This window comes from Euwallacea fornicatus, chromosome 1, assembly GCF_040115645.1.
Source record: "Euwallacea fornicatus isolate EFF26 chromosome 1, ASM4011564v1, whole genome shotgun sequence".
Classification (NCBI taxonomy): domain Eukaryota; kingdom Metazoa; phylum Arthropoda; class Insecta; order Coleoptera; family Curculionidae; genus Euwallacea; species Euwallacea fornicatus.
Window position 1 is genome coordinate 1,635,867 of NC_089541.1, and position 24,104 is coordinate 1,659,970.

General features: G+C 38.6%; 5 protein-coding genes across 8 annotated transcripts; 2 read left to right on the forward strand and 3 right to left on the reverse strand.

Moving 5' to 3' along the window:
* The first annotated feature begins 105 nt into the window (after positions 1-105).
* Positions 106-2,150, forward strand: Hexim (Hexamethylene bisacetamide inducible). The gene has a single exon (XM_066284914.1). The coding sequence runs from the start codon at positions 279-281 to the stop codon at positions 1,155-1,157; it is 879 nt and encodes a 292-aa protein (XP_066141011.1). The 5' UTR covers positions 106-278; the 3' UTR covers positions 1,158-2,150.
* Positions 2,151-2,419: 269 nt separating this feature from the next.
* Positions 2,420-5,360, reverse strand: IntS11 (integrator complex subunit 11). Of its 2 annotated transcripts, none has more exons than XM_066284873.1 (7): positions 4,821-5,360; positions 4,381-4,613; positions 3,714-4,254; positions 3,499-3,662; positions 3,312-3,446; positions 3,129-3,260; positions 2,420-3,023 (listed from the first exon to the last, which is right to left on the reverse strand). In XM_066284873.1, the coding sequence occupies exons 1-7, from the start codon at positions 4,931-4,933 to the stop codon at positions 2,554-2,556; spliced, it is 1,788 nt and encodes a 595-aa protein (XP_066140970.1). In that variant the 5' UTR covers positions 4,934-5,360; the 3' UTR covers positions 2,420-2,553. The 2 variants fall into 2 exon arrangements, with proteins under 2 accessions (XP_066140970.1, XP_066140962.1); XM_066284865.1 differs by having other exon boundaries at positions 3,714-4,257.
* A 122-nt stretch (positions 5,361-5,482) lies between these two features.
* On the reverse strand, positions 5,483-8,411 carry LOC136340666 (GMP reductase 1-like). The gene is made up of 7 exons (XM_066284903.1): positions 8,145-8,411; positions 7,559-7,678; positions 6,961-7,088; positions 6,563-6,692; positions 6,197-6,385; positions 5,962-6,145; positions 5,483-5,906 (listed from the first exon to the last, which is right to left on the reverse strand). Exons 1-7 carry the CDS (start codon positions 8,229-8,231, stop codon positions 5,707-5,709), a joined length of 1,038 nt encoding a protein of 345 aa, XP_066141000.1. The 5' UTR covers positions 8,232-8,411; the 3' UTR covers positions 5,483-5,706.
* A 651-nt stretch (positions 8,412-9,062) lies between these two features.
* On the reverse strand, positions 9,063-12,603 carry LOC136340682 (uncharacterized). 3 transcript variants are annotated; one of them, XM_066284943.1, is made up of 8 exons: positions 12,456-12,603; positions 12,214-12,410; positions 12,103-12,167; positions 12,008-12,043; positions 10,995-11,139; positions 9,522-9,566; positions 9,460-9,491; positions 9,063-9,413 (listed from the first exon to the last, which is right to left on the reverse strand). In XM_066284943.1, exons 1-8 carry the CDS (start codon positions 12,474-12,476, stop codon positions 9,223-9,225), a joined length of 732 nt encoding a protein of 243 aa, XP_066141040.1. In that variant the 5' UTR covers positions 12,477-12,603; the 3' UTR covers positions 9,063-9,222. The 3 variants fall into 3 exon arrangements, with proteins under 3 accessions (XP_066141040.1, XP_066141033.1, XP_066141024.1); XM_066284936.1 differs by having other exon boundaries at positions 9,063-9,398; positions 9,460-9,566; XM_066284927.1 differs by having other exon boundaries at positions 9,460-9,566.
* Positions 12,604-15,060: 2,457 nt separating this feature from the next.
* yl (Putative vitellogenin receptor yl) lies at positions 15,061-23,256 on the forward strand. The gene is made up of 25 exons (XM_066287273.1): positions 15,061-15,203; positions 15,265-15,463; positions 15,520-15,650; positions 15,702-15,868; positions 15,926-16,011; positions 16,066-16,194; positions 16,335-16,490; positions 17,089-17,390; positions 17,445-17,632; positions 17,684-17,885; positions 17,938-18,250; positions 18,301-18,561; positions 18,650-18,794; positions 18,857-19,053; positions 19,164-19,313; positions 19,363-19,546; positions 19,843-20,017; positions 20,070-20,382; positions 20,436-20,684; positions 20,737-21,082; positions 21,384-21,796; positions 21,893-22,350; positions 22,406-22,615; positions 22,665-22,846; positions 22,896-23,256. Exons 2-25 carry the CDS (start codon positions 15,265-15,267, stop codon positions 23,062-23,064), a joined length of 5,325 nt encoding a protein of 1,774 aa, XP_066143370.1. The 5' UTR covers positions 15,061-15,203; the 3' UTR covers positions 23,065-23,256.
* The last annotated feature ends 848 nt before the right edge of the window (positions 23,257-24,104 follow it).

Genomic DNA, 24,104 nt, shown 5'->3' on the forward strand with positions numbered 1-24,104 from the left:
ACTAAAGTTACGTTCTAAATTTAAAAAATCCATAATTCTTCAAAATAGAAATCTGCACTATTAACAATAAACATTCTCTTACCAGTGATCGCTGCGCCCTCACACACCCATTCCCCCCAACCAAAAACACAAAACCGAATTTCCAAAATGGCGATTTCGCTGCAGTCGTGTAAACTCGCTCTCCATTTCGAGTGGTTTTTTAAAGTGCTCCCTAATACCAGCCCTGAGTGAGTATTTCCACTGCTTCCATGTGAATAGAGTGAGCGATTTTGGCGAAAATGAGTGAAAAAGGTGAGGTGGTTAACGGTGAAAATGCAGTTTCAAAACCGGACGACGCTGCTGCAGATCCCCAGAATGACGTCCTCCCGCGGAGTGAGGCGCGCGCAGTCAATGGCTCGGCGGAGTCGAAGATGGCCGAGGCGCCCCCCAAGAAGCGCAAAACCAGACGCGGGAAATCCAAACGCAAAGCCCCCTATCAGAAATACGGAGGGAAGAGCCGCAAAGTGATGAAACCTCGTATTGTAAAGCCCGAGGCCCCCCACAATGATAATCAATTTCTTTTTGAGGATCATGGGGGTTTTGAAGAACTAGATGAGAGACTCAAGAACATTGACCAAGCTTCCACCTCTTCAGTGGTAACTCAAACTCGAGACTCAAGCTTTAGCATTGACTCTGATGGAGAGGAATTTTACTCCTCACCAGATGACGAAGATGAGTTCTTAATGCAAGATTTTAATGATCAATACCAGAGCATTCAAACTGAACAACTACATAAAATGTCCAAGCAAGAGCTCATTAATGAATACCTAGCACTGGATAATCGCAACTCGTTAAAGAACCGAGATCTAGAAGACACCATTGCTCGTCTTCAAAAAGAGCTGGACAAGTATTGTAGTGAAAAGGAGGCATTGCAGAAGGAAATTGAAGCTTTAAAAGTTAAGCTGGAGACCAAGCAGAAAAGCAATTGTGACAGTGAAGACTCGGAAACAGACTCAAGTGATTCGTGTAGTTCTAGTTCTTCAGTGAGCAGCAGTGAGTCAAGTGGAGCTGGAAGTCTGGTGGGTGATGGTGAAAGTGTAGTTGAGGTGTCTTATATGAATGGACATGTGTCACCCCCCATGAATGTTGATACTCCTGTTTTTGTGTGTTCAGATTAATAAGTACTACTAATACTTTCTTTTCTTTTTTTTTTTGAAAATATTTGCAGATGGATTTAGTGCAATTGTACATCTGGCTGTTATTTGTTTATTTATTTATTTATTAAGTAGTAAATTTGTGTACAAAAGATGACATCATTATTGTCAAATCCATCTGGAAATAATTACAGATTATTAATGACATAGTCATAGAGTTATTATTGAGTAGAAGAACTAAATGTGGGATTAGTCTCAATTAGTGATTGTCAAGAATGTATTCATTCCGTTTTTTTTTTTCAAATTTAATATCTGCTACATGAGAATCTAATAGGTGAGCAATGCTTCAAATAGTCCTACCTACAAGAAATCAATTTTCTGGTAAAGAAGTGTTTACAAAACTTTCTTTTTATTTAACTATTTTAACCTAATTTAACCTACTTAATTGTTTTAATAGTAGAGTATAAATTGCGAAAATTAAGTCATATTTTGCTGTATTATAGTATGATCCATTAACATTAATTTATCATCATCATAACATAGACTATAGCCCCTCTCATTGACAGTAATAAAGCTTAACTGGCAATCAGTGAACAGTTAATTTTTCTAGGCGCATAAAAGGCCAAGTTATTGAAGTAAAACAGGGCCATAAAGTTGCTAAATATTTGCTCGTAGTGAAAACAACACTTCAATAATTTGGCTTTAAACTAGGTAAGATGAAGTTAAATTGACAACATTTTGGGGCGCCATTTGATGTTATATTATAAGGAAACTTTTGATCTCAAATATTTTTATTGTTATTTTTGTAATGAAAAACAAAAAAAATCGAAAAATGTATGAGCGCGTGTATGTCACTGGTAAACCAAAATGTTTCGCTGTGATTGTCCCTTTGTACAGGGCAACTTTTTGCTATTTTTGCGTATTCTTCTATTAAGTATAAGTCGTTTTAAATACTTGGCAATTAAAAGTTTTTATTAGTAGTTGTACATTTTATGTAATAAAAGTCTGTTCCATATACCATAGGTTTTCCGTTCGCCATGTCAAGAAAATTCGAAAACATAAACCTTTGAAGTGATTTTTCTTTAGTAATTATCACTGGAACACAACAAAAAGTACTGTCCGTTGTTGCTAAAGTTAAGATTCCGAGAATTAATTTAGAATACCTGTGTAGTCACCATTTCAATAAAGAGTATCATAGGTAGGCAATGATACCAAACTATTCGAATCTTGACAGAATGTGAAGGAAAATCCTTTATTCTGTCAGCTCTCACCCTTAAAAAGTAAAATACTACAAAATACACTTTATTTTGTACTTAATACATTCTTAAACATTAAAAAAACTTAATCTGATATTTTTGCCACTTTCGGCAAAATAATCACAGCTGAGACATCAACGCAGCTCTCATTCAGTAACAACTTTTCACTGCCCCATTACATTAATAAGGCCCAGAATGTAGCTGCCCAAATCCTCATCCTGATTGGTCCAGGACACGTAAACTACCTTCTGCGCCTCGTCCTCGTCCCCCTCAACCTTGACCAAAACCGACTCGACCGAAATTTCCCCCTCTGAGAAACTCACTGGCCATTGGGGCAGTTTTCCACTCAGAAACGAGTGTAGTTTATGGGCAGTGGAGACTGAGGGGCCGCTGTCGTTTATAGACACTGTAGAGGTGAATCTGATAACATGTCTGTTGATGCCGGCTTCTTTGCAAGCGTCGTCTACATCCATCAGGCAAACATTGTTGTCCTTCATGACTAACACGCCGTGCATTATGCGACGTCGCTTCGGGTCTGGAGGGAGAGCGTTAAATTTCTTCGCTTCGGATTTGAGCAAGGGGAGGGAGATGTCTATGGGGATTTTTACTGGCGTTAAGATGATGTTGGTTTCACCTAGAAATTACCAAAACTGAAACCTAAGACTTGATTTATATAAAGGTATTAACTTTTTAAAGATCCCATTTGTGATTTTTCTACTCATCAATTTCATACACTTACCATTGGCAGGATTGTAACATGTAATGCTGAACTCTTGCTGAATTTTCTCTTTTAAAAAAGCTATTTTTTCGGCCTCTCCATGCACTAGCATCACATTTCTAGGTTCACAATACTGTATCAGCTGCATTATTCCTGGAAAATATTTATTAAAAACTTAAAAACCTGTTTGAAGTTGAGGCAGACCTTTGGCATCAGCATGAGCAGAAAAACTCATATACTCAACAGACATTTTAACTTCCACAACTTGCCGGTTTTCAAACTCCACTTTTTTTGCCCCATTGAGAATTTTGTGGCCAACAGTGCCTTGCACGCAGAAACCTGTAATTTTCTATTATTTCACCTCAATACCCTAAATATTATAGTCATTTACCAGGCATTATAATCATGTTGTTTTCATTAGGAGCCCATTTTTTGAAAATTTGTAAACTCAAACCTGCATGTAACATGCCTGGGGTGGCAAATACAACCATGGGACCTGGATTTTCAATAAACTGCCGATCAAATGGCTTTATGTGTTTAAAATCAAACATGTTTCTGGAAAGAAATAACTACTCAAAATCTCCAATAAAATAACCAATATCTTACCTCTGCACAAAAGTCTTGCGAATTTTCTGGTTAGTCCATGTGATGAACATTTTGTAGTAATTGTTGGCTTTCTCAGTCAGCCCCAAAGCAAAATAAATTGGAGCTTTAAGATTCATTCTCTCCCAATAAGTTTCAAGTAAAATGCACAATTCCTGTGCTCTTCCTAATGCAAAAACAGGGATCAGCACTTTCCCACCTCGATCTATGCACTCATGGACCTTTTTTAAAAAATCTTTTTCTCTGCACCGTTTTGAGTCTCTTATTGTGGTCGCGTAAGTTGCTTCAGATATGAGGAGATCAGGGCGGCATTTGTCAATCCAGGCAGCCCCCAAGTGCCTATCTGGGGTCATATTATAATCACCAGTGTAGACTACTGATTGAGACCCCACTCTGATCCAAAACATTGCCGCCCCCAGCACATGACCAGCATAATATGCTTTAATTTCTAACTCATTATCTACAGTTACCGATTGATGCAGTGTAACTGCAACTACTTTTTTCATGCAGTCTTTGATCATTTGAGAAGTGAAGAAGTTTTGCTCTCCTGGATAAGAGTAAGTAAAGATATAAAGTTGTTTGGTTTAAATAAACTTGACAAAGGTAGATTACTGATTTAATTTTGAATACCAAAATACCTCAGCAAACTGCCCTTTGCACCACAATATACCTTTTTTTTCCACAGATACTTTACGCATATCCTCTAAAAGAATGGGTGTAATTGCCTTGGTGGGGTGGGTCATGTAGATAGGGCCGTTGTAGCCCACCATTTCTGACATGTAGGGCAAAGCACCACAATGATCTAAATGAAAATGGGAGATGATGACACAGTCAATGAAGGGGGTCAAAGGGCCTTCGGACGTAATATAACTGAAGTCAGGGAATCTTCTTTCATCATTGTAACTGCAAGGGAATTATAATGCACTTGTTATAAAATGGAAAGGCTGAAACTAAGGGAAAGAAAAAATATATACTATAGGAAAGAAAATATTAACTATGACACTTCTTCTGGTAAAATTAGATAACCGGAAAGGAATTGCATTAATTATAAATCAAACTGAAGCATATTATTTGCTACATTCACAAAACTTAAATGTAGCATTTACATACCCCATATGCATTCCGCAATCAAGCATGATATTTTTGCCTCCCATAGAAAGCAAAATACAACTTCTTCCCACGTCCTGACCGGCTCCCAAAGGGGTCACTTTAAGCTCGGGCATTGTAAAAAAGGGTTGTAAGCAAGGGGGCCTATTAGTATTGAAAGCAGCTGCTTGACATATTCTTTAAAACCTCATGTTTTTATAAAATCATTAACAGTAATATGTTATGTCAAAAAAGACAAGAAATTTTAATTACTTTTGATTAAAAGAATAGAAAATATTATAAAACTTAGGAAAATTTAATTGCAAAGCTATTTGAGGTTATGTAAGTTTAAATTAGTTGTTTCACAAAATTTATAACAGATGCCGCCTTTAATTTCCTATTTTAATGTCACTTATTTCATGGGTAACGTAATGACGTATACGAGAACTAGTAATCGTCATTATAGTACAGAACATTATTATCGATTTCCTCTGTTCTTAGCAATGAATAAATTAATAATGAATGAAAATGAACCATTCAAAGTAGTTATTATCTTATCATTTAATTTTACAATTTTACACAAAATCTAATCATATGTTATAGCACTCGTTATCAGCTGACTAATTTCTTAACAATATGGCGGATTCAAATATCAAGGATTCATATCAGTAATAAAACCAAGTAAAAAATAAATAAAATTCTCATATATTTAATATAACGGCATTCCAAAAACGTAAAACAATAAAAGTTGTGCGGCATGTATCTAGATAACTAATAAAGGCACCGTTCGAGAATGCGTAGTTTAAGCTATTAACTATAAAATTTGCTAAAGTCGAGACTTATAAGTTTCGAAGAACATTAATCAAGCTCTCCAAGGAAATAAATATTGCCTAGTGAACAAAAAGCGAAATTAACTATAAATAGTATTTAGTTGTTGCGTACATCTGATAAAAGTGGCCCTTCGGGGCAGCTCTTTGAGCTTCGAAGCCCCTGTGTATGTGCAAGCACTGCGAAGACCTCCTAAAATATCCAATACAGTTTCCTCTACGTCTCCCCTGTAGGCGACTTCCACAGTTTTTCCTTCTGAAGCTCTATATTCAGCCACACCCCCTATAAAAATAAACTTTTTCTCTTTTCTCCAAAAATAACTATGGCAAGAACATACCTGCATGCTTCATCATTGCAGTATTGGACGCCATTCCATAGAAGAGCTTAAACTTCTTCCCGTTTTTCTCTATAATGTCGCCATCACATTGGTCGTGACCTGCAAACATTCCTCCGGCCATTACGAAGTCGGCACCAGCCCCGAAGGCTTTGGCCACGTCTCCTGGACAATTGCAGCCCCCATCCTAAAAAAATAATCTCTGAAAACTTATAGTTTTTGACTAGGGAGAACTCACAGAAATGATATGCCCCTGTAGTCCATGCGCGGCATCAGCGCATTCAATTACAGCAGAAAGTTGTGGGTACCCTACACCGGTTTTCATTCTCGTTGTACACACTGAACCGGGGCCAATTCCTACTTTAATAATATCAGCTCCGGACAGAAGGAGCTCCTCCACCATTTCTCCAGTAACAACATTACCCGCCTGAAAAGAGGTAGACGGGGTTGGAGGAGGAGAGGCGCAAGCTTTAATCACGCATTCTACTTCCGAAATTAACCCTGATTTGCAACAAACTATCCGAAAAACGCTTCCTTTAAAGACTACATGAATTTTTTTTTCAAATTTTGGTACTAAATAAGCAAATCAAAATACTCCACTTACAATGATTGTGTGTGTAGGAAAAGCCGCTCTTACTTTGCGGACGTAGTCGACGAAAAATTGGGAATAACCATTGGCTACATCCAAACAGATAAAGGTTATTAAAGGAACTGCATTGAGGATTTCAGAGAGCCTATAGGACAAAAGAGATTAGTGTGAGTTACTTAAAAAAAATAGCAAATGTCCAATTGACAAACTTGTTTTATAATTTCGGTATTTGACGCTGAAGGTATTAAAGAACCACATGTTTTTTGCATATACTAAAATATATAGATATTTTTGTGCCCATTTTTCGATGGTTTATTTGACTTTATTAAAAATTATTTAAAATTTTTATCATTATTTAGGTACCTTTAAACATGATTTAAAATATCGTAAAAAAAAATAAAACCATAAATTACCTATTAAAGTCGGCATCTCCAGTTCCAGAGCTGGCAGCCACGTTTTTCAAGACATCTGGATTTTCGTCTGCAAATGCCTTCCATTGGTCCACAGTGTAATATTTGTGGAGACAGGTAAATAAACCGTGCTACAAAGCCATGCAATCATGAAGAAATTCGGCTTAAAAACACATTTTAATAAGAAAAATCTATTTTAATACCATTAAATAAAACTTGCATTTTGCATTGTCGACAATGCTAGCTGCAATTCTGAGCATTTCTTAGTAAATTTTGCTTGACAAAATCAATTTGCAATAGGGGCCAATGAACCGTAAATACCGTTTTTGTTATTCCAGCTAATGCCTCTTATGTAAACATCAATTATTTTGCTTGAAATCTCTGCTAAATTTATGTCTCAATAAACCCAAATTGTTATTTGTTATCTTTGCAACAAATCAGCAACTTGGCATTAGTTTCTTGTTTTTATTTTAACTCAAAATTCACGCAGTACAGAGCTGTGAAATCAGTTAAAGTTATATGCAGTGGATGTCCAAAAATTTTTTTCTTATCTAAATTTCTCTAAATTCACTCAAATCCTGATTCTAAATTTGTTCTTTACCTTCGACAGGGCCTTGGCCATCTGAAACGTCCCCACAGTGTCCATATTGGAGGCCATGACTGGGATTCCATTATAAGTTTGCTTGGAGTTTCTGAAGGTTATATGTCTATGTAAATTGACCTGTAAATTTTCTCTCGTTAGATAAATTACGCTATTATTTACGACCAAAACGAGAATGTTGCAGCTGTCGCCACACAACAAAATATTGGTCCAACGAGGCATTTTAATCTATGCCAGACGATACAATTATTTAAGATATCGCAATAATTCATTGAGATGAAAGTGCTTATCACTCTAGTGTCAAGAAACTGGGCCTCAAACTAGTTTTGTGCAGTTTAAGGGGCACTATTAAAGTTCAATTACAACAGAGGGGTTTCGTTTTGAATGGCAAATTGCTATATAAGAATTTACATTACAATGATGGACCAAAACAACGTCCTCTAAACAAAGCTTCTTCAAGGTGATTGCCTGCCTCATTGGAGGGCAAGCTTTTGGCACCTTTTTAGTAACAACATCTACTGACAACTAATTTTTAGAGTTAAATTAATAAACAGGGGTCTTGTTTCAGAAAAATCAATATACTCACGTCGCTGCGGCTTCGAAGGGTGGACCGTTTAGGCCTCAGCAGCACGTCCTTGAAGTCTAACTTAATTTCATTGACGATGTTGGGCATTATTACTGAAAATTCAACTCAGTGGTGTATGGGAGACGCGGTTAAAAATAGCTTTCAGCTGACTGCGGCACTGGGTTACGTCTAAAAGCAAATAATAATAATAAATTAGTAGATACGCTCCTGTGGCGAAAATCCATCATTTGAAACGGGGGAATTTGGCGCAGACGCCAGTCCCCTCTGATATCATTTTGCGCCTGCCCCGGTTTTTATCAAGCGGTAACGGACGATTCAAATGTGTCCTAAATTAGAAAACTGGATACTATCTGATATACAATGTTATAGGATGGGAATGGAATGACTTTAGGACAAAACCTTTTGAATGGTTTGAACCATTGTCGGGAGTAGGGCTATCCTCGGATCTGCTGTGCATCTGGTAAACTTTAATACTTGCTTTGCAATAGTTGTTGCGAAATTGATCTTGCAACAATCTTACTTTTAAACGGCAGTTTCAGTGAATATCGGCTACCTCCTTTAGAAATCAAGTAGGAATTGCGTTGGGCGGTTTTTAATAAATTGCTTATTCGAATGTTCATGTGTTCGGAAATCATTTGTAATATGAATCGGAATCAAACAGAATTTTACCTTTGGAAAAGTTATGTTAATGCGAATTTTATGAAAAAACTAGCAAAGGAAAATACGCACAAATAATACATAAACTAGCGAATGCCAAAATTACCGCCAAAATGCATAACTTTTAGGACTAACGCGTACTTGTATTTATAGCTATAGCGAATGTTAGTGAGAAGAAAAAGTCGAGAGCTATTTTCATATCTAAAGAGTAAGATGGCAACTTTTGTCCATAAAAACATGCAATAACTTTGACACAATCGGTTCAAAAAACTTAAAGCATGTGCCATGCTATATTTCCCAGTAATTTTGTTGTCAACATTTTTTAATCTTTATTATTACATATTATTATATTGTTATAAGATTACTATAAGATTTGTTGGCATAAAAAATTCGATAATTTTTAATTATGCAGCCACTTAGTCTAACTCTTAGAATCAGTAACACACTTCTCAGTCACTTTATCATAGATCTCTCCAGAGGGGCAGTCATTTAGTACCACATAGTAATTCCAAGTGGACAGGTAGCACTGATAGTACTGGATGTTAGAGCTTGCAGGCCAACGCTGTCCCTCTACGTTGCAGGTTTGAGGACCCGTAACTGCAAGAAGGCGAACTAGTTAAATGAAAAGGATTGATCTCATAAAGAAAAACGGCCATACCCGAAGAGACTGTTGTGGTACTCGCAGTAGTTGTGGAACTCGCAGTAGTGGTACTCGCAGTAGTGGTACTCGCAGTAGTTGTGGCGGTATCGCTGTCCGTGACGCAACTATATAGTATTTAAAAAAAAATACAAATATGAGGTTGTAAACCGTTACTAAACAAACAGCAGAAATTCAGCACGCTTTTTTTTGTATTATCTGAAGCTAGAAATCACGCTACTTTTATTATTATTATGCATTGAAAATGCGTGACCAATTAACTTTATTGTCCAATTATTACTACAATAAAACGGCTTGCAGAAAATTTTGAAAGCAAATAACCGTGTGGCAACACTGTCAATAAACAAATTTACAGGTCCGTTTCACACTGTAGACCCATCCACGATCTACTCCAGCTAAACACAAAGTTTAATGCATTAAGAAATAACCTGAGTGTAAGCGTAAGGGTTGCTTGACCTAGAATATGAAACTGATTTAGTGATACCTTTATTAAACCGTGCAACACCAAATTTACCCCCCCCCCCCCCCCCCAACTTTTTGATAATTTTTATTTATTTACAGCAGCATCAAAGAGAACAAAAAATACCGTCTTTGACGTTTGTTTTTTCAAATGCCACTTACGTCACCGGCGGAGCAAAATGGCCGATTTAAAATGATTCAATCATGGCTCAATTGACACTTCAAATTAAAGTTCTTTTAAAACTCCATTCAATGGTGTATTGAGATTCTAAATTTATCAGGCAGTTTTTGAGACAAACAGGTATAAGTTTGGTAAAAACCGGAACATAAACAAAGATAAATAGTACATAAAAAAAGAAAAAAATTGTTTGTTGATAAGAAATTGGTTTGTTTTCGAATTTGTTCTTACAAACAAGTCTTTGGTTAAACAAAAGAAAAATTAAATAAAGATAAGCAATTACCATTTTTGAGCACAGATTCGAAAACAAACCAATTTTCTATCAAAAAACAAGTTTTTTCATTGCTTACGTACTATTTTACTGAGATTGTACATATTGCAGTTTTTAACAAATTTATACCTGTTTTTCTCAAAAAATAATGTGATAGATTTTAAATCATAATACACCATTGAATGCAGCTTTGAGAAATCTTTAATTTGATGTGTCATTTAACGTATTTTTCAATTAAAAAAAAATCAGCCATTTTCTTTTTACCGGTGATGCAAGCAACATCGAAAAAAGAAATACGCTTCAAAAGATAGTATTTTTTGTCCTATTCAGAGTTGCTTTTGAATTTAAAAAAATTATTTGTTAAATTTAGCACAGAGTGGTACAATTTAGAGCCACACATTGCAAGTAACCAAACGTACATTCAAATCATTCAAAAAAGGATTTTTGAACAATTTCTTACAAAATGGCGAAGGTTAAAACCTGAACTTTACAAATAAATAATTTGGCTATGCTACGAAGGATTTCCAATGCAATATAACCACCAAGGGCTATATTGCTACATGCGTTAGAAACCGAGTTAAAAAATGGAGTTGCTAATTGTTTGAAACTTTCGAAAAAAAGCCTTACTTAGTGGTTCCACTGTTTTCGTTGCAAGTTGTTCCAGTGGGACAAACCACGTAGTCTCCGGTGTACCAGATGAGTCCAAGACCAGTTTTGCAGCTCCTATAGGTGGTCGTGTTGAAGCAGTGAATTTTATTAGTACCACATGAGGCTGTAAAACGATATTATTCTACATCTATAATGTAATTATACAAGGTTTCTCTAAACATAGCGCTATAAATTTAACCACATATTCAAGGTCCCAAGATGTAAAAAAAACATTCATACAAATATGTATCAAAAGGCGATTTGTTTTCGGTATACAGGGTGAGAAACAGTTGGTGCGCGCAGATGATTTTTTTGTTAATATTTTCGAAATGTTTCGAGGCAAATTAATGACATTTTGTACTTTATTATAACTTTTTGTGCTATTTCTGAATGTCTATAAAGAAGTTGGCATATGTTTTGAGGAGAAGGTAATGCAGGGGGCACTTAAAAACCCGTTGAACCTTTCGTATGTAACTTTATTGACGATTTTATAGAAAAAATATAAAATTTGAAGATGTTTACATAAAAAAATAGTCTTGTTAAAAACCTAAATCTCCAAAAGTTTTCGAGAAAATTCCTATATGCCAAATCGGTTGATATCATACTTTATCAAATAAATTTCCGATTTAAAACTCTTTTTTATTAATTTTCTTTAACGATCCCTGGAAAAGTACGGAAATTTTTTCATAGAGTCTCAAAAAAGCGCACAAAAAGTTATAGTAAAGTAAAAAATTTATAAAATATGTGTTTCGTTTATAGTCGTCAACGCCTCCAAAATTTCGTTAGACTCCTTAATCCGTTTGAAAAAAATTTTATATTTTCCATTTTTTAAATTAAATTTGAACCCCCTGTATCTACTGAAGGAAGCCTTATTGAACTTTGGTTTATATAACAAACTAACATTATTTTTGGACGTACAATACACTATTAAAATTAGGCATGTTAGAACTGAAACACCCTCTATATGTATGCGTAGGATGATCCGAAATTACCTTTTAGAGGTGCTGAAGTTGTTCCAACGGTAGAGGCTAAAAACGAAAGTAAACGGAAATGGGTGTATTTATAATAAACAACTAATATATCTTACTTATAGTTTGAGTAGTAGTGGTCGTAGTTGAAGTAGTGGTTGTAACGTCATTCTTAGCGACACAACTACAAGGAAAGGACATTTTTGTTTCCAAAACTAACAGGAACTTACTCTGTGGTGCCGACTTCTTGTTCACAAACAAAACCAAAGTCACAAGTGTATATATCAGGTAAATATACCACAACTGACATGAGCCTGTAGCAAGAACGATAAGAGGTGTCAGACATGCACTGGATAGACCTATCTCCACAAGCAAAGTCCCCCACTACCCCTTTTTGGCTAAGAGAGAAGGCTAGGAACAAGAAAACCTGGAAAAGACGTGAAGTGGCGCTGAGAAAATATCAATGTTTTACCAGAAAAGCGGAAGACGACATTTTGTGATGGTTTAAAGAATTCGGAATTCAATGCCGTGCAATTTTGCACTCCTGCGAGTTTTATGCTTTTCTAGACGACTTTATGTCGCGTTTAATAAAGTTTATTGTGGCAAAAACACTGAAATAAGCCTTTTGTTGATTTAAGCTAATTTGCTTCAAAAATACTTTTTGAGTGTAAGTCTACCTATTATTACAGAACTTCATAAAATTTAATGAGACTGCTTAAATGCCAAAGACAATAACGATGAAGCGCTAAGGAAAAGTGCATATATGGTGGATGTAAATGACTAATTAACGCGAATCAAAAGGTCTTCCGCTGGTGGCAGCAGTCGGTTAGTGTAGAATTTTGGGTCTACTAAAACTATCCTCTCTTTTCTCCCTGGCACCGAAACCGTCTTGTCGGTATTCATTCGAGGCACATTCCTAATTTGTTAACGCCCTATACATCTAAGCTAAAATGTTTATATTGCAAACTTATTTTCTCAAAAATCGGAGCTTTTTATAAAGAATGAATAATAAAGTTTTTTTCCTCTTGTACGCTCCATCCGCAGACACACTGTACATATACAAAGTATTCGAATTTATAAAACCATTTAAAACGATTATTTATTAACCCGGCCCCGTAATTTACAAACTGCGTTAATGGTATCTTATAGTGTATGTTAAGACGTGGCTACCCACGAAATTTGAATTAGTTAGAGCGATACATTAGGTCAAATGTTTTGACCACAAAATCATTGAGTAAAACAAGAAAAACGACCTGTATCTCTAGAATGAATCGACATTTTCCTATGATATGTGGCTAAATTTGAATTATAATGAAGCGCTTTAACGCCTGATAGCGTATATACAGTTCACTCTGACGCACCCTGTATATAGTTAAGCAAATTTTATGCAGGGTATCTCGTTAAATCTGTTGCAAAAAGATATCTCCGTTCTGATTAGAGATACTCAGAAATGTTTTTAGGACAAATTGTGTGGTTTGACGAAACACATTAGGTGGTGAGATTTTACTGTTTTGACTACTTCCTGTCATACCAAAAGCGAGTGTAATCTTCTTTATTTCAAATGGAACCCCCCGTATATTTTTGCATATTTAAATTCCACACATTAAAGTGATTAACTAATTATTAGGTCTCCCTATTCATAAACCTTGTATCTAAATCCCGTAACCGATTTTTGCGTACGGGTGAGAAGCACGTCTGTAATTTCTTCAGTACCCTTCTAATATTAGCAACAGGTCTCCGGAATAATTAATCGTACTTAATGAAATTTGTTTCAAGTTTCAATTTTAATAAATAATATATCGAAATATGTTTGTTAGCTTTGCAAGCAGTATTGCTGGTTTTTGGGAGAATTGCGTAGTCAATAATAGTAGTCGCTTATTTAGTCATTACCATGAAAAATGATCAAAATGAAAGATCAAAAAATAGGGACTAATGATTATTTAATCACTTTAATGTGTTGAACCTGAAAATATAAAGATACACAGGATTTTCCATTTGAAATAAAGGTGAAATTGACTTCCGGCATGACCGGAAATAGTAAAAACAGTAAAATCTCACCACCCAATTCGTTCCATCAAATCAAATAATTTTTCCCCAAAACATTTTCAGGTATTTCTGACCATAACGGAAATATCGCTTTGCAACAGAGCTATTGAGACACCTTGTATCATCAGTCACGGATGAAAATGTGAAAATTGTTATTTACATCTCCTTTGAATTCAGGCGTATATTGTGGGTTGCCTAAATTCAACACTTCTGAAACGAAACTCCTTCTCCTATGACACGCCGGTGATTAGTCGAACTTTAGCCAATCACCGGTCATTTCTACTATAAAAATGGCTAGTTGCCATGGAAACGGGAGTAACAACATATACGAATTCGAACCCTGTGCGCGCGATTTGTTGCATTTAAAATTTCGGTCCATTTTTGCTATAGTGGTCGTCGTAATTGACCGAAATGAGTGTTGAAGCGCGCAACTATGATTCCGTTGATGTAAGTAACTAACTTTTTAGTATTAAAAGGGCCTTAATTCCGTCTTAAATCTGCAGTTTCATCCCTGCTTACCTTGAGGCTGGAACGCCTCCCGTGCCTGTTTAAGGAATTTTCGATGGTACTAGGTAAGGGGACCATATGAAGGAGACGAGTAAAACAAACTTCAGTACTTAAATCCGAAACCATACAATATTATATTAGGGCTACTTTTTGACAGAAGTCGTAATGGCGGCCGGAAAATGGCGATGGTGTCGAAAAAGATCTATTGCTCAAATCTGCGCGAAGTGTGTCGTTTTTGCAATGTCTTCTAGGATATAATTGGCTTCAGGTTCTAGAATATGCTATAATAAAATGGCTGCTCGATATGGGGCTTCAATGTATTTGTGCACGTAGCAAAGGTCTGTATTTGAGCCACCACAAATTTCAGTGCCATCGCTTTCAACCGCATTGATATACTATATCGAATGATAAACATTGCTACAATAACAACAATATAATCTTTGTTGCTTGTATAAAAACCCTTCTTTCTCACATGTCCGAACCTGGCCTATTTCAGTTGGTTCTGCGCAGTAAAAAACCAAAAATTTTTTTGCCTTGTATAGGTAAAAAGGTCCAACAATCCATCCCTTCAAAAATCCGCATTCTTTTCAGTGGAAGATCGAGAACAAGCCACATGTTTTAATAATTTTATGTGTGTGAATTAAACTGTAGAAATTTTAATTATACAGTAAGTAGCCAAATGCAATAAAATTCTTAAATTGTCTTATTTTTTGCGTCGACTTATACAGATGTTTTCCATCACCGCTTTGCTGCTGGCTGGCGCGGTGATGAGTTCCCAAGCGTTCCTGGAAAGCCTCCTGAGGAAGATCCAATACAGCAACTGCCCTTCATCAGAGTTCCAATGCGCCAACACCAAGTGCGTATCAGTCCATTCAAGATGCGATGGTAAAAACGATTGCGAAGATTTCAGTGATGAGCAAGATTGCGGTAAGACTTCTAATTATTTAATTAAGAAGAAAGTCCTGCAGAAAGTTTTCTTTCAGACTTTATTCTATGTAAAGACTCGCACTTTTTTAAATGCGATAATAAACGCTGCATCGCCAAGTCCTTAGTATGCAACAAGGTGAATGACTGTGGGGATTATACGGATGAACAAAGCTGCAATTATTTCAAGGTTTGATCGAAATCCTCGGGTTTATTGAGATTTATTTAATTGTTTATGTAGGCAGAATTGGATTCCGTAAACACAACATGCGCTTCTGGAGAGTGGCAATGCACGGATTCATTATGCATACCGGAGGACTGGGTGTGCAACCAGGAAATGGACTGTCTGGACGGTTCTGATGAGGGTGTAGGGTGTTCTATAAAAGAACATAATTGTGATGGCTTTAGGTGCTGTTTGAAAACTCCTCTAATGTCAAATATATCATAATTGTTGAAATTTTCTAGGTGTATAAACCAAAGATGTATTCCACAGGAATGGAGGTGCGACGGACACGATGATTGCATGGATAACAGCGACGAATTGGATTGCGGTAAGAGCATAATATTTCCGTTAAAAAACACACACACAGAAATCTGATCCACAGAACACCATTTCGACCCCAAACAGTGTACCACCGACCAGAGGAAATATATTTGTTTGGACGGCAAAGCATGCGTCGATTTCAAGATGGTTTGCAATGGCAAATACGATTGTTTCGATAAATCCGATGAAGGTAATAGACATTCTAATGTCTTAGAAAATGTACTTTAGAAGAATTCCTGACGAGAGCGTGAATGAATAATTTTTAAGTTGCTACCTTAAACGTCCCAAATTGGAGTGAAACCTAATTAAAACAGATCATTTTTCCTTTAGGTAAACTATGCAATCACTCAGAACTAAATTGTTCGACTCATGGATGCTCCCACGACTGCTACCAACTACCCACCGGTCCTAAATGTTTCTGTCCCGTCGGGTACCACAACGTCGACGAAAAAACGTGCGTGGACATCAACGAATGTGAAGAATTTGGTAAAAGCTATAGTGAATCTTATTTTACCTTAATGTTTCAAATGACATGAGTTCGTAACAGTATCCTAAATGAACATTAATTTTAAAAGTAAATTAATATTCAAAATCCATCACGTTCGTGTTAACTTTAACGGTATCTAATACATCATATAATTCAACCACCAATCTGCTCGTACGAGTGGATATAGAAAACAATTGCCATAGTTTTTGAACGGAAGGCCTTGTAGTAGTACTCGTATTACGTCATTTTATCGTGGGAGATATGTCATGTTCCAGCGCAAACGAAATATATACAGGGTGTTTCATAAACATACCGACAAACGTTCAATAAGACATAAGATATCATGATGGCGATAACTCCTTCCGTTCTGCCGCCATGGACTAGTACTTAATTTGGCAAACATGTCGGACAAAACTGTAATTAACAATTAATGCTACATCTATTTTCACTAAATCGTTAATCACAGCTCTGTATTTCCCTTCTCCGTTTGAACCTGAATCGATGTTTTCAAGATGCAAACTTAAGTTAAAAACGGGGGAAAATTGTCTTGAAATGGGACTAGTATTAGCTACAACCCTAGTTGTTTCCGTCATACAGGAATCTGTGACCAAAAATGCAAAAACATCCCCGGCTCGTACGAGTGCTACTGCGAGCACAAATACATCCTTCAAGACGACAAAAGGACGTGCAAAGCCGTCGGGGGCGAAGCCACAATGATTTTCACCTCTAAAACAGAGATCAGGTTGTATTTACTCAACACCAATCTCCTCTTTCCGGTGGCCACCAATCTCAAGCAAGTGGTGGGTATCAGCTCGGACGGACACTATATTTATTGGTCCGATGTGTACAGTCAGCATGAGACTATTGTACGGGCTTTAGAGGACGGTTCCAACAAGGAGGTACGAAGATTTTCAAAAAGGGAACTATTTCGTTTTTGTCATTGTCAACTTTAGGCCATCGTGACATCCGGCTTGAGCCAACCCGAAGACTTGGAAGTGGATTGGTTAACCAAAAACATCTACTTTACGGACGCGCAAATGCAGCACATTGGAGTCTGCAGTAACGATGGATCTCACTGCACTGTGTTGGTCAACAAGGATATCCGGAAACCCAGGGCCATCGCGCTGAATGTTGTGGACGGGTGAGAGATATATTTTTTTAAATTAACATATTTGAATTTTTTTTGATAAAGAATTATGTACTGGACCGATTGGGCCGAACCCGCAGAAATCGCCTCGGCCTATATGGATGGAAGTAACGCAAAGCCCTTCTTGAGAGAGAACGTGCATTGGCCTAACGGTCTGACCTTGGATTATCCTAATTCCAGGTTATACTGGACCGACGCCAAGAAACTCACTTTGGAGAGCATCCATTTGGATGGCACCTCGAGACGCGTAAGACACAACTCCAAGCTCAGAAACACTTTCAATAATTTTTCGCCAACAGGTGATTCTGCAGGGAACAGTGAAACATCCCTTCGCCATTGCAGTCTTCGAAGACAAGCTGTATTGGTCCGATTGGGGCACCCATTCCATCGATTCCTGCAACAAATTCACGGGCAAAGGCCACCACACCATAATCAAAGAATCCAATGAATTTATCTACGGGATCAGCATCTACCACTCGGCTTTGCAACAGCGTGTGGAGAATCCTTGCGCCGTTGCTTTTTGCAGTGATATTTGTCTGTTGAAAGGCGATAGTTACGCATGCGCCTGCTCCGAAGGCCGACTTCTAGGGAATGATGCGCACACCTGTCAAGGTAAGCAATTTATGAGTTTGAAGGTAAATAATTATTGATGAGTTATTTAGCGGTGGATAAGAAGCAAATGTTGGTGGTGGCAGCTAAAAACATCCTTATGAGCGTGGAACACAAATCGCTGGGAAAACATTCTATTGGGGCTCTGCCCTCTATAGTACGCGATGCCGGAGCTGTGACTTATAACACGCGCAATCACAGCGTATATCTTGCTGATTTAACCAATGGAAATATTGTCGAGCTTAGCTTGCACTCTTTAAACAGCGTAACGCTACCCATTAAAGGACTGGAGAAGGTTACTTCCATGGATTACGGTAAGTACTAATCCAATATGTTGGTGTTCACAACATTTCATCGTAATAAATGAATAATCGAAAAATACCAAATAAAATAAATGAATAGACCCAACTGGTAACAACTTGTACATCTGCGATTCTGCCAAAGCCACTTTAGAGGTGGTCAGCTTGAACACGTTTGCGCAGAAGGTGTTAATTCATGACGCAGCTAACGAACTGCCCCAATCAGTGGCGGTGGTGCCTCAAGAAGGGCAAGTCTCTTGGAAGATTTTTAAAAACTACTTTTCTACGTCTCTATGTTATGTTACTTTAGAATCATGTTTGTCTCGTTTCGCGACAAAACCGAGGACCGCTCTCACATTGATAGAATGTCGATGGACGGCACTGGACGCACACATGTGGCCGAAAGGAGCATTCTTGGGCCGATCATTCTCCATTTTGATGCGCATTACCATCGGCTATATATGGGGGATAGCAGTACTGGAACCATTGAGCATATGAGCACGGACGGTAAGTGGAATCAATCGCGCTCTAGACACCAGTTAGCTGTCAGGTACCAGGCAACAAACTACTTGGTGCTGATAATGGCAATGATACTCGCTATACTTGATATTTTACAGGGGATGAGAGACATCTTTTCAAGAATGTCCGCTCCACGATTTCTGACGTTACGACCCTCAACTCGGACTTGTTCTGGGCGAACCATTTCTCCAAAAAGCTCTATTGGGCGGATAAGAGTACTGGCAAAAATACGCAGAAAATGATCTTAGGTACTTACAGAAAAGAATGGAAGCAAAGAAATGCAATTTCGTTTTTCAGATATGGCAATTGATATTGAGCGCATGCACCTTACATCGGTCACTCCGGGGCTTCACGTGACCAGCGCCTGTCAAATCAACAACGGCAATTGCAGTCACATTTGCTTGTCTTCGCATAAATCGATAGTGTGCGCATGTCCGATTAGAATGGTACTGGACAAGGACAACAAACGTTGCATTCATAGGTAAGAAAAAAGTATCGAGTACTTAGTACCGATCTATGACGGATGAAATTGGCAACTAAATTTCCTCACGAACCAGGGTCGTACTGAATTTTTTTGGTTAAAATAACCCCTCTCTATGAGACAAGTTTGAACAATCATTTTCCTTAAAAACCAGGTACGACACTGGCTTTAGCTCAATTTTCTGACCAAACTTTTCAACATAGCTTTCGGCGACCAATTTGTTGCACTTAACGCTGCGAAATGGCCCCAAATTACACGACTTTTTCACTTTTTCTCTCAACTTTTTCCATCATTAGACTGGAATGCGACAGCCACGAATTCATGTGCTCTCTGTCCAACATGTGCGTCCTCGCCACACAACGTTGCAACGGCAAATACGATTGTCAAATGGGTGAAGACGAAGAGGACTGCCGTAAAGAGGTTCCATGCCCCATTGGTTACTTTCCTTGCAACAATGGCGAATGCATTCCCGTAATAATATCAAATGAAATTCGTTTTTATAACTTAAAGATCGAATTAAAAGGAGAAGCAAATCTGCGACCATCACTACGACTGCAAAGACAAATCCGATGAGCAGAATTGCTCCGACAAGGCGGGTGCTCTGAGACAATGTGCCCCCAATCGCTTCCGCTGCGCAGACGGAGAATGCGTCGACGAACGATTCGTCTGCGATGGAGTTCCCGATTGCCATGATAGCTCTGATGAGCACAATTGTGTGAGCAACACCTGCACAGCTGAGCAATTCAGGTGCGAATCCGGAGAATGTATCTCTAAGAGTTGGGAATGCGACCACGAATACGACTGCAAAGATTTTTCCGATGAACATTCAGAGTGTGGTTCGTTTCTTCTGATAAGCCATTGCAAGGGTAATTAAATAAGTTGTCTACAGGTAGTGTCACGTGTTCCTCTCACATGTTCACCTGCGGAAATGGAAAGTGCATGGACAAATCGCTGCTCTGCGATGGCTCGGACGATTGCGGAGACCAGTCCGACGAATTGAACTGTTTTTCCCATATTCAGGAAACGTGTCAATTCGCGTGTGCCTCCAATCAGACCGTCTGTCTAGACCCCATAGTACGATGCAACGGAAGCGTGGAATGCCCCGGAGGGGATGATGAAAAAAATTGTAACAGCTGCGGTAGGACAACAAACTTTTGTTCTATTTAAAGATTGTTAATAATTATTTTCAGGAGCGGACTCCTTTGAGTGCTCCAACAAAAAGTGCATTTCTTCTTTCTGGACGTGCGACGGCACCGATGATTGCGGCGACCAAAGCGACGAGAACTCCATTTTGTGCCAGAACACCACGCCTGCTCCCTCCAAGTTCCTGCATATACCCTGCGACCAAGGTTACCGGTGTAAATCGGGAGCCTGTATCTCCTTCGATTTGGTCTGTAATGAGAAGCACGACTGCTTCGACGAATCCGATGAGGGGGGCCTTTGCGCCACCTCCTGCGACTTTGTAAACAACCCTTGTGGGCAAAACTGCATTCGCACCCCCTCCGGTCCAACGTGCACCTGCAAGGAGGGCTTTAGGTTGGTAAAATTGGTAATTTTTTGTACGTTAATGAGGGTCTACTTAATGCCAATCTCAAAGACCATCTTTGTCCCTGTCTCGTAGGGTCATTAAAGCTATTTGTCGCAATACTTAGGCAATATTTGACTCTGAAATTTGAGTAAATACAACACACATCTTGTTCCCTGCAGAAATTTTCGAGTTTGTTGTTTCATCAGTAAATGTGACTTCCCTGCGCCACTGTTATTTAAGCAATTCTTTAAAGTGTGTTTTCTGTACACCACTGATAGCGCCTTTTAACACTAATTGACTTTTTTGAAGGCTGATGGGCGACGGTCGCACGTGCAAAGACATCAATGAATGTAACTTGGAGCCACCGGTTTGCAGCCAACTCTGTGAAAACACCGAAGGAGGATTCCAGTGCGACTGCTACAAAGAATTCAGTCTCAGGGGCGACAAGAGATCCTGCAAAGCCCTGGGAGAGCCACTCACTTTGCTCTACACCATTTACAATCAAATCAGGCAGATCACACAGAAAACCAATTCGCTGCGCATTGTATACGCAGGGAATATACCGAAGATCGCCGCCCTGGAGGTGGCTATAAAGGACAATGCCGTGTTGTTTGCCATCGAGAACTCTCCAACGATTTACATGATGAATTTGGATACTTTGAAAATGGGATATATTGAGCATATTGGATATCCCACACAGATTGCTTATGACTGGGCTACAGGTGAGTTTTTGCAGACACGATGGGTTTTGAATCAACCCTTTGACATCTTAACTAACTCTGCCATCATGGGATGCACATAATTTCTAACATTCATAGGCAACATCTACTACCACAACGCCTTCTCCGCGGACAGATCCATCAGCGTGTGCAGCTTCCGCGACATGGCTTGTGCCAAACTGATCGACGTGGACACGAACCACCACGTGTCCGAACTCGTAATCGACTCGATCAATCGCGTTATGTTCTACTCGCTGACCACCTGGTTTGTGATCAACTCGCCTTCGTTCGTGCTGTACCGTGCCGCTTTGGACGGCACCGCCATCACCGAAATCATCCCAGCCACCGGCGGCTTTATTTCCGGTCTCACTTACGATATGAACAAGAGACAGCTCTTTTACGCTGACCAACAGGAGGGGCAAATCGTGAGGACGACTTACGACGGCCATCAAAAGAGTGTGATATTCGGCAACTTGACTCATCCCAAAGATCTAAAGTTCCACGAAAATACGCTGTATTTTACTACTAATAATGGCGAAATATCCAAATGTTTGCTGGTGAGACTTGCTATGATGCAGTGGGCGATAAACGAACTTATTGTGGGTGTTTTAGTATGGAACCAGGCCTTGTGAGAAGGTGAGACTATCTGCGTACAACTTCGATCTATTCACTCTGGCTCAGGAGGGACTGCAACCTAAAATGGAGGATCCGTGCGCCAACAATAGCTGCGCGTACATGTGCGTGATGGGCAGCTCGCGTTTCAAATGCTTGTGCGAGGACGGCAGTATCGTCGACGAAAGGGAGAAGTGCAGCGATAGTGTGGTAAATTTTACGATAAAAACTCTCGCTTTTCCACTAATGAAATCTTTAGATCTCCAAGAATTCGCCCTCAGTCAAATTCCATCACTCATCTCTGACCACCCCCGAAGATGACTCTGGAGACAGCACCAAAACCGTAGTGACAGTCATCCTCATCTCACTCCTCATCGCCCTCGTCGGTCTCGGTCTCATTTACTACGCTCGTAGGAAGAAGGGAGCGCAAGCGCATCTCAGGTAAGCACCAATTGGGTCGTGGCTCACTTTACTAATGTTATGCTTGCAGTATGCGCTTTTACAATCCTCGTTACAATAAAAATGCCGCGGATGGTCTGGAAAAGCCCATTTTGGTTCCAGGACAGCACGAATACGTCAATCCGCTGCCCGAGTCCAATCAGAAGTCCAATGAGTTCGTTACAGAAAATCGAAACGATACGCATTTGATTGATGTATAATTCTGAATCGGGGGTTCAAGATCTTCCCTGATCCTCGTGTCGTTTAAATTGTGTATTAGGAATTCTTGGTCTTGTGTCAATGCTGAATTTATTTCAAATGGCACGATTTTTAATGTGTTACTTTGTATTCGTATATTATGAATTTTTTAATGTTTACTTGCCTGAGATTTTGAAATGGAATATTTTATTGTAGTTCTTGTGCTTTATTTGCCGGGCTAAAACGATGGATAAACGTGGCAAAACTGATACCCTGAATATTTGCGTCTATTTATTAGAGTCGTTGATTCAGCGGTCCCTAAAGAGGCCTATTATTTTAGTATGTGTACGTCTTAAGAGTTAATTCGTCGTAATTACGAGGCACTTCGTCATACAGAAATGATCGCCCTCTTTCGATAGAGCAGCTCACGACAACAGGAAAAGATGCACATGGGAAACTATATACAGGGTGAATCTTAAGTAGGCATTTTACGTTTGACATGGTGAATACCTCAAAAACACTCGAAAGATGCGCATATGAAAGTTTTAATAATTAACAAAACATTTAATTGTTGTTCATTCCGACACTGGCCACAAACGGTGTTCGAAATCGTCGCTGTTGATTTCATTTACACAATTTGTCGCTGGCCTTATCCACGACTCTGTACATGCTGTTAGAAGAGATGTTTTTCGGCGAATGATTTGTGCCCCGTTTTCTATCCATTCCCGCAACTCTGCCACTATGTTAATTTCAACCGTAAACACGAAACTTTTCATGTAATTCCACAGATGAAAATGACATGGATTTAAGTCTGGCGATCTCGCGGGCCATCTTATTGACCAATTGCAATCCATCTATTTGTTATAAAATGGAGATTTAAGAAGTTCCGTAATTTATGTAAGTTTTTTCATACAGGCATATTTCCGTTGTTTTTGAGCTATCAAAAAAATGTTACATAAATATTTTGTATAGTTTTCTGAGGCCTGTGTCGTGTTAAAAGGAAAACCCTTATTTGAGATTTGCCCTGTATGCACAAGCACGAAGGGCCATGTGCCAGTTTTGC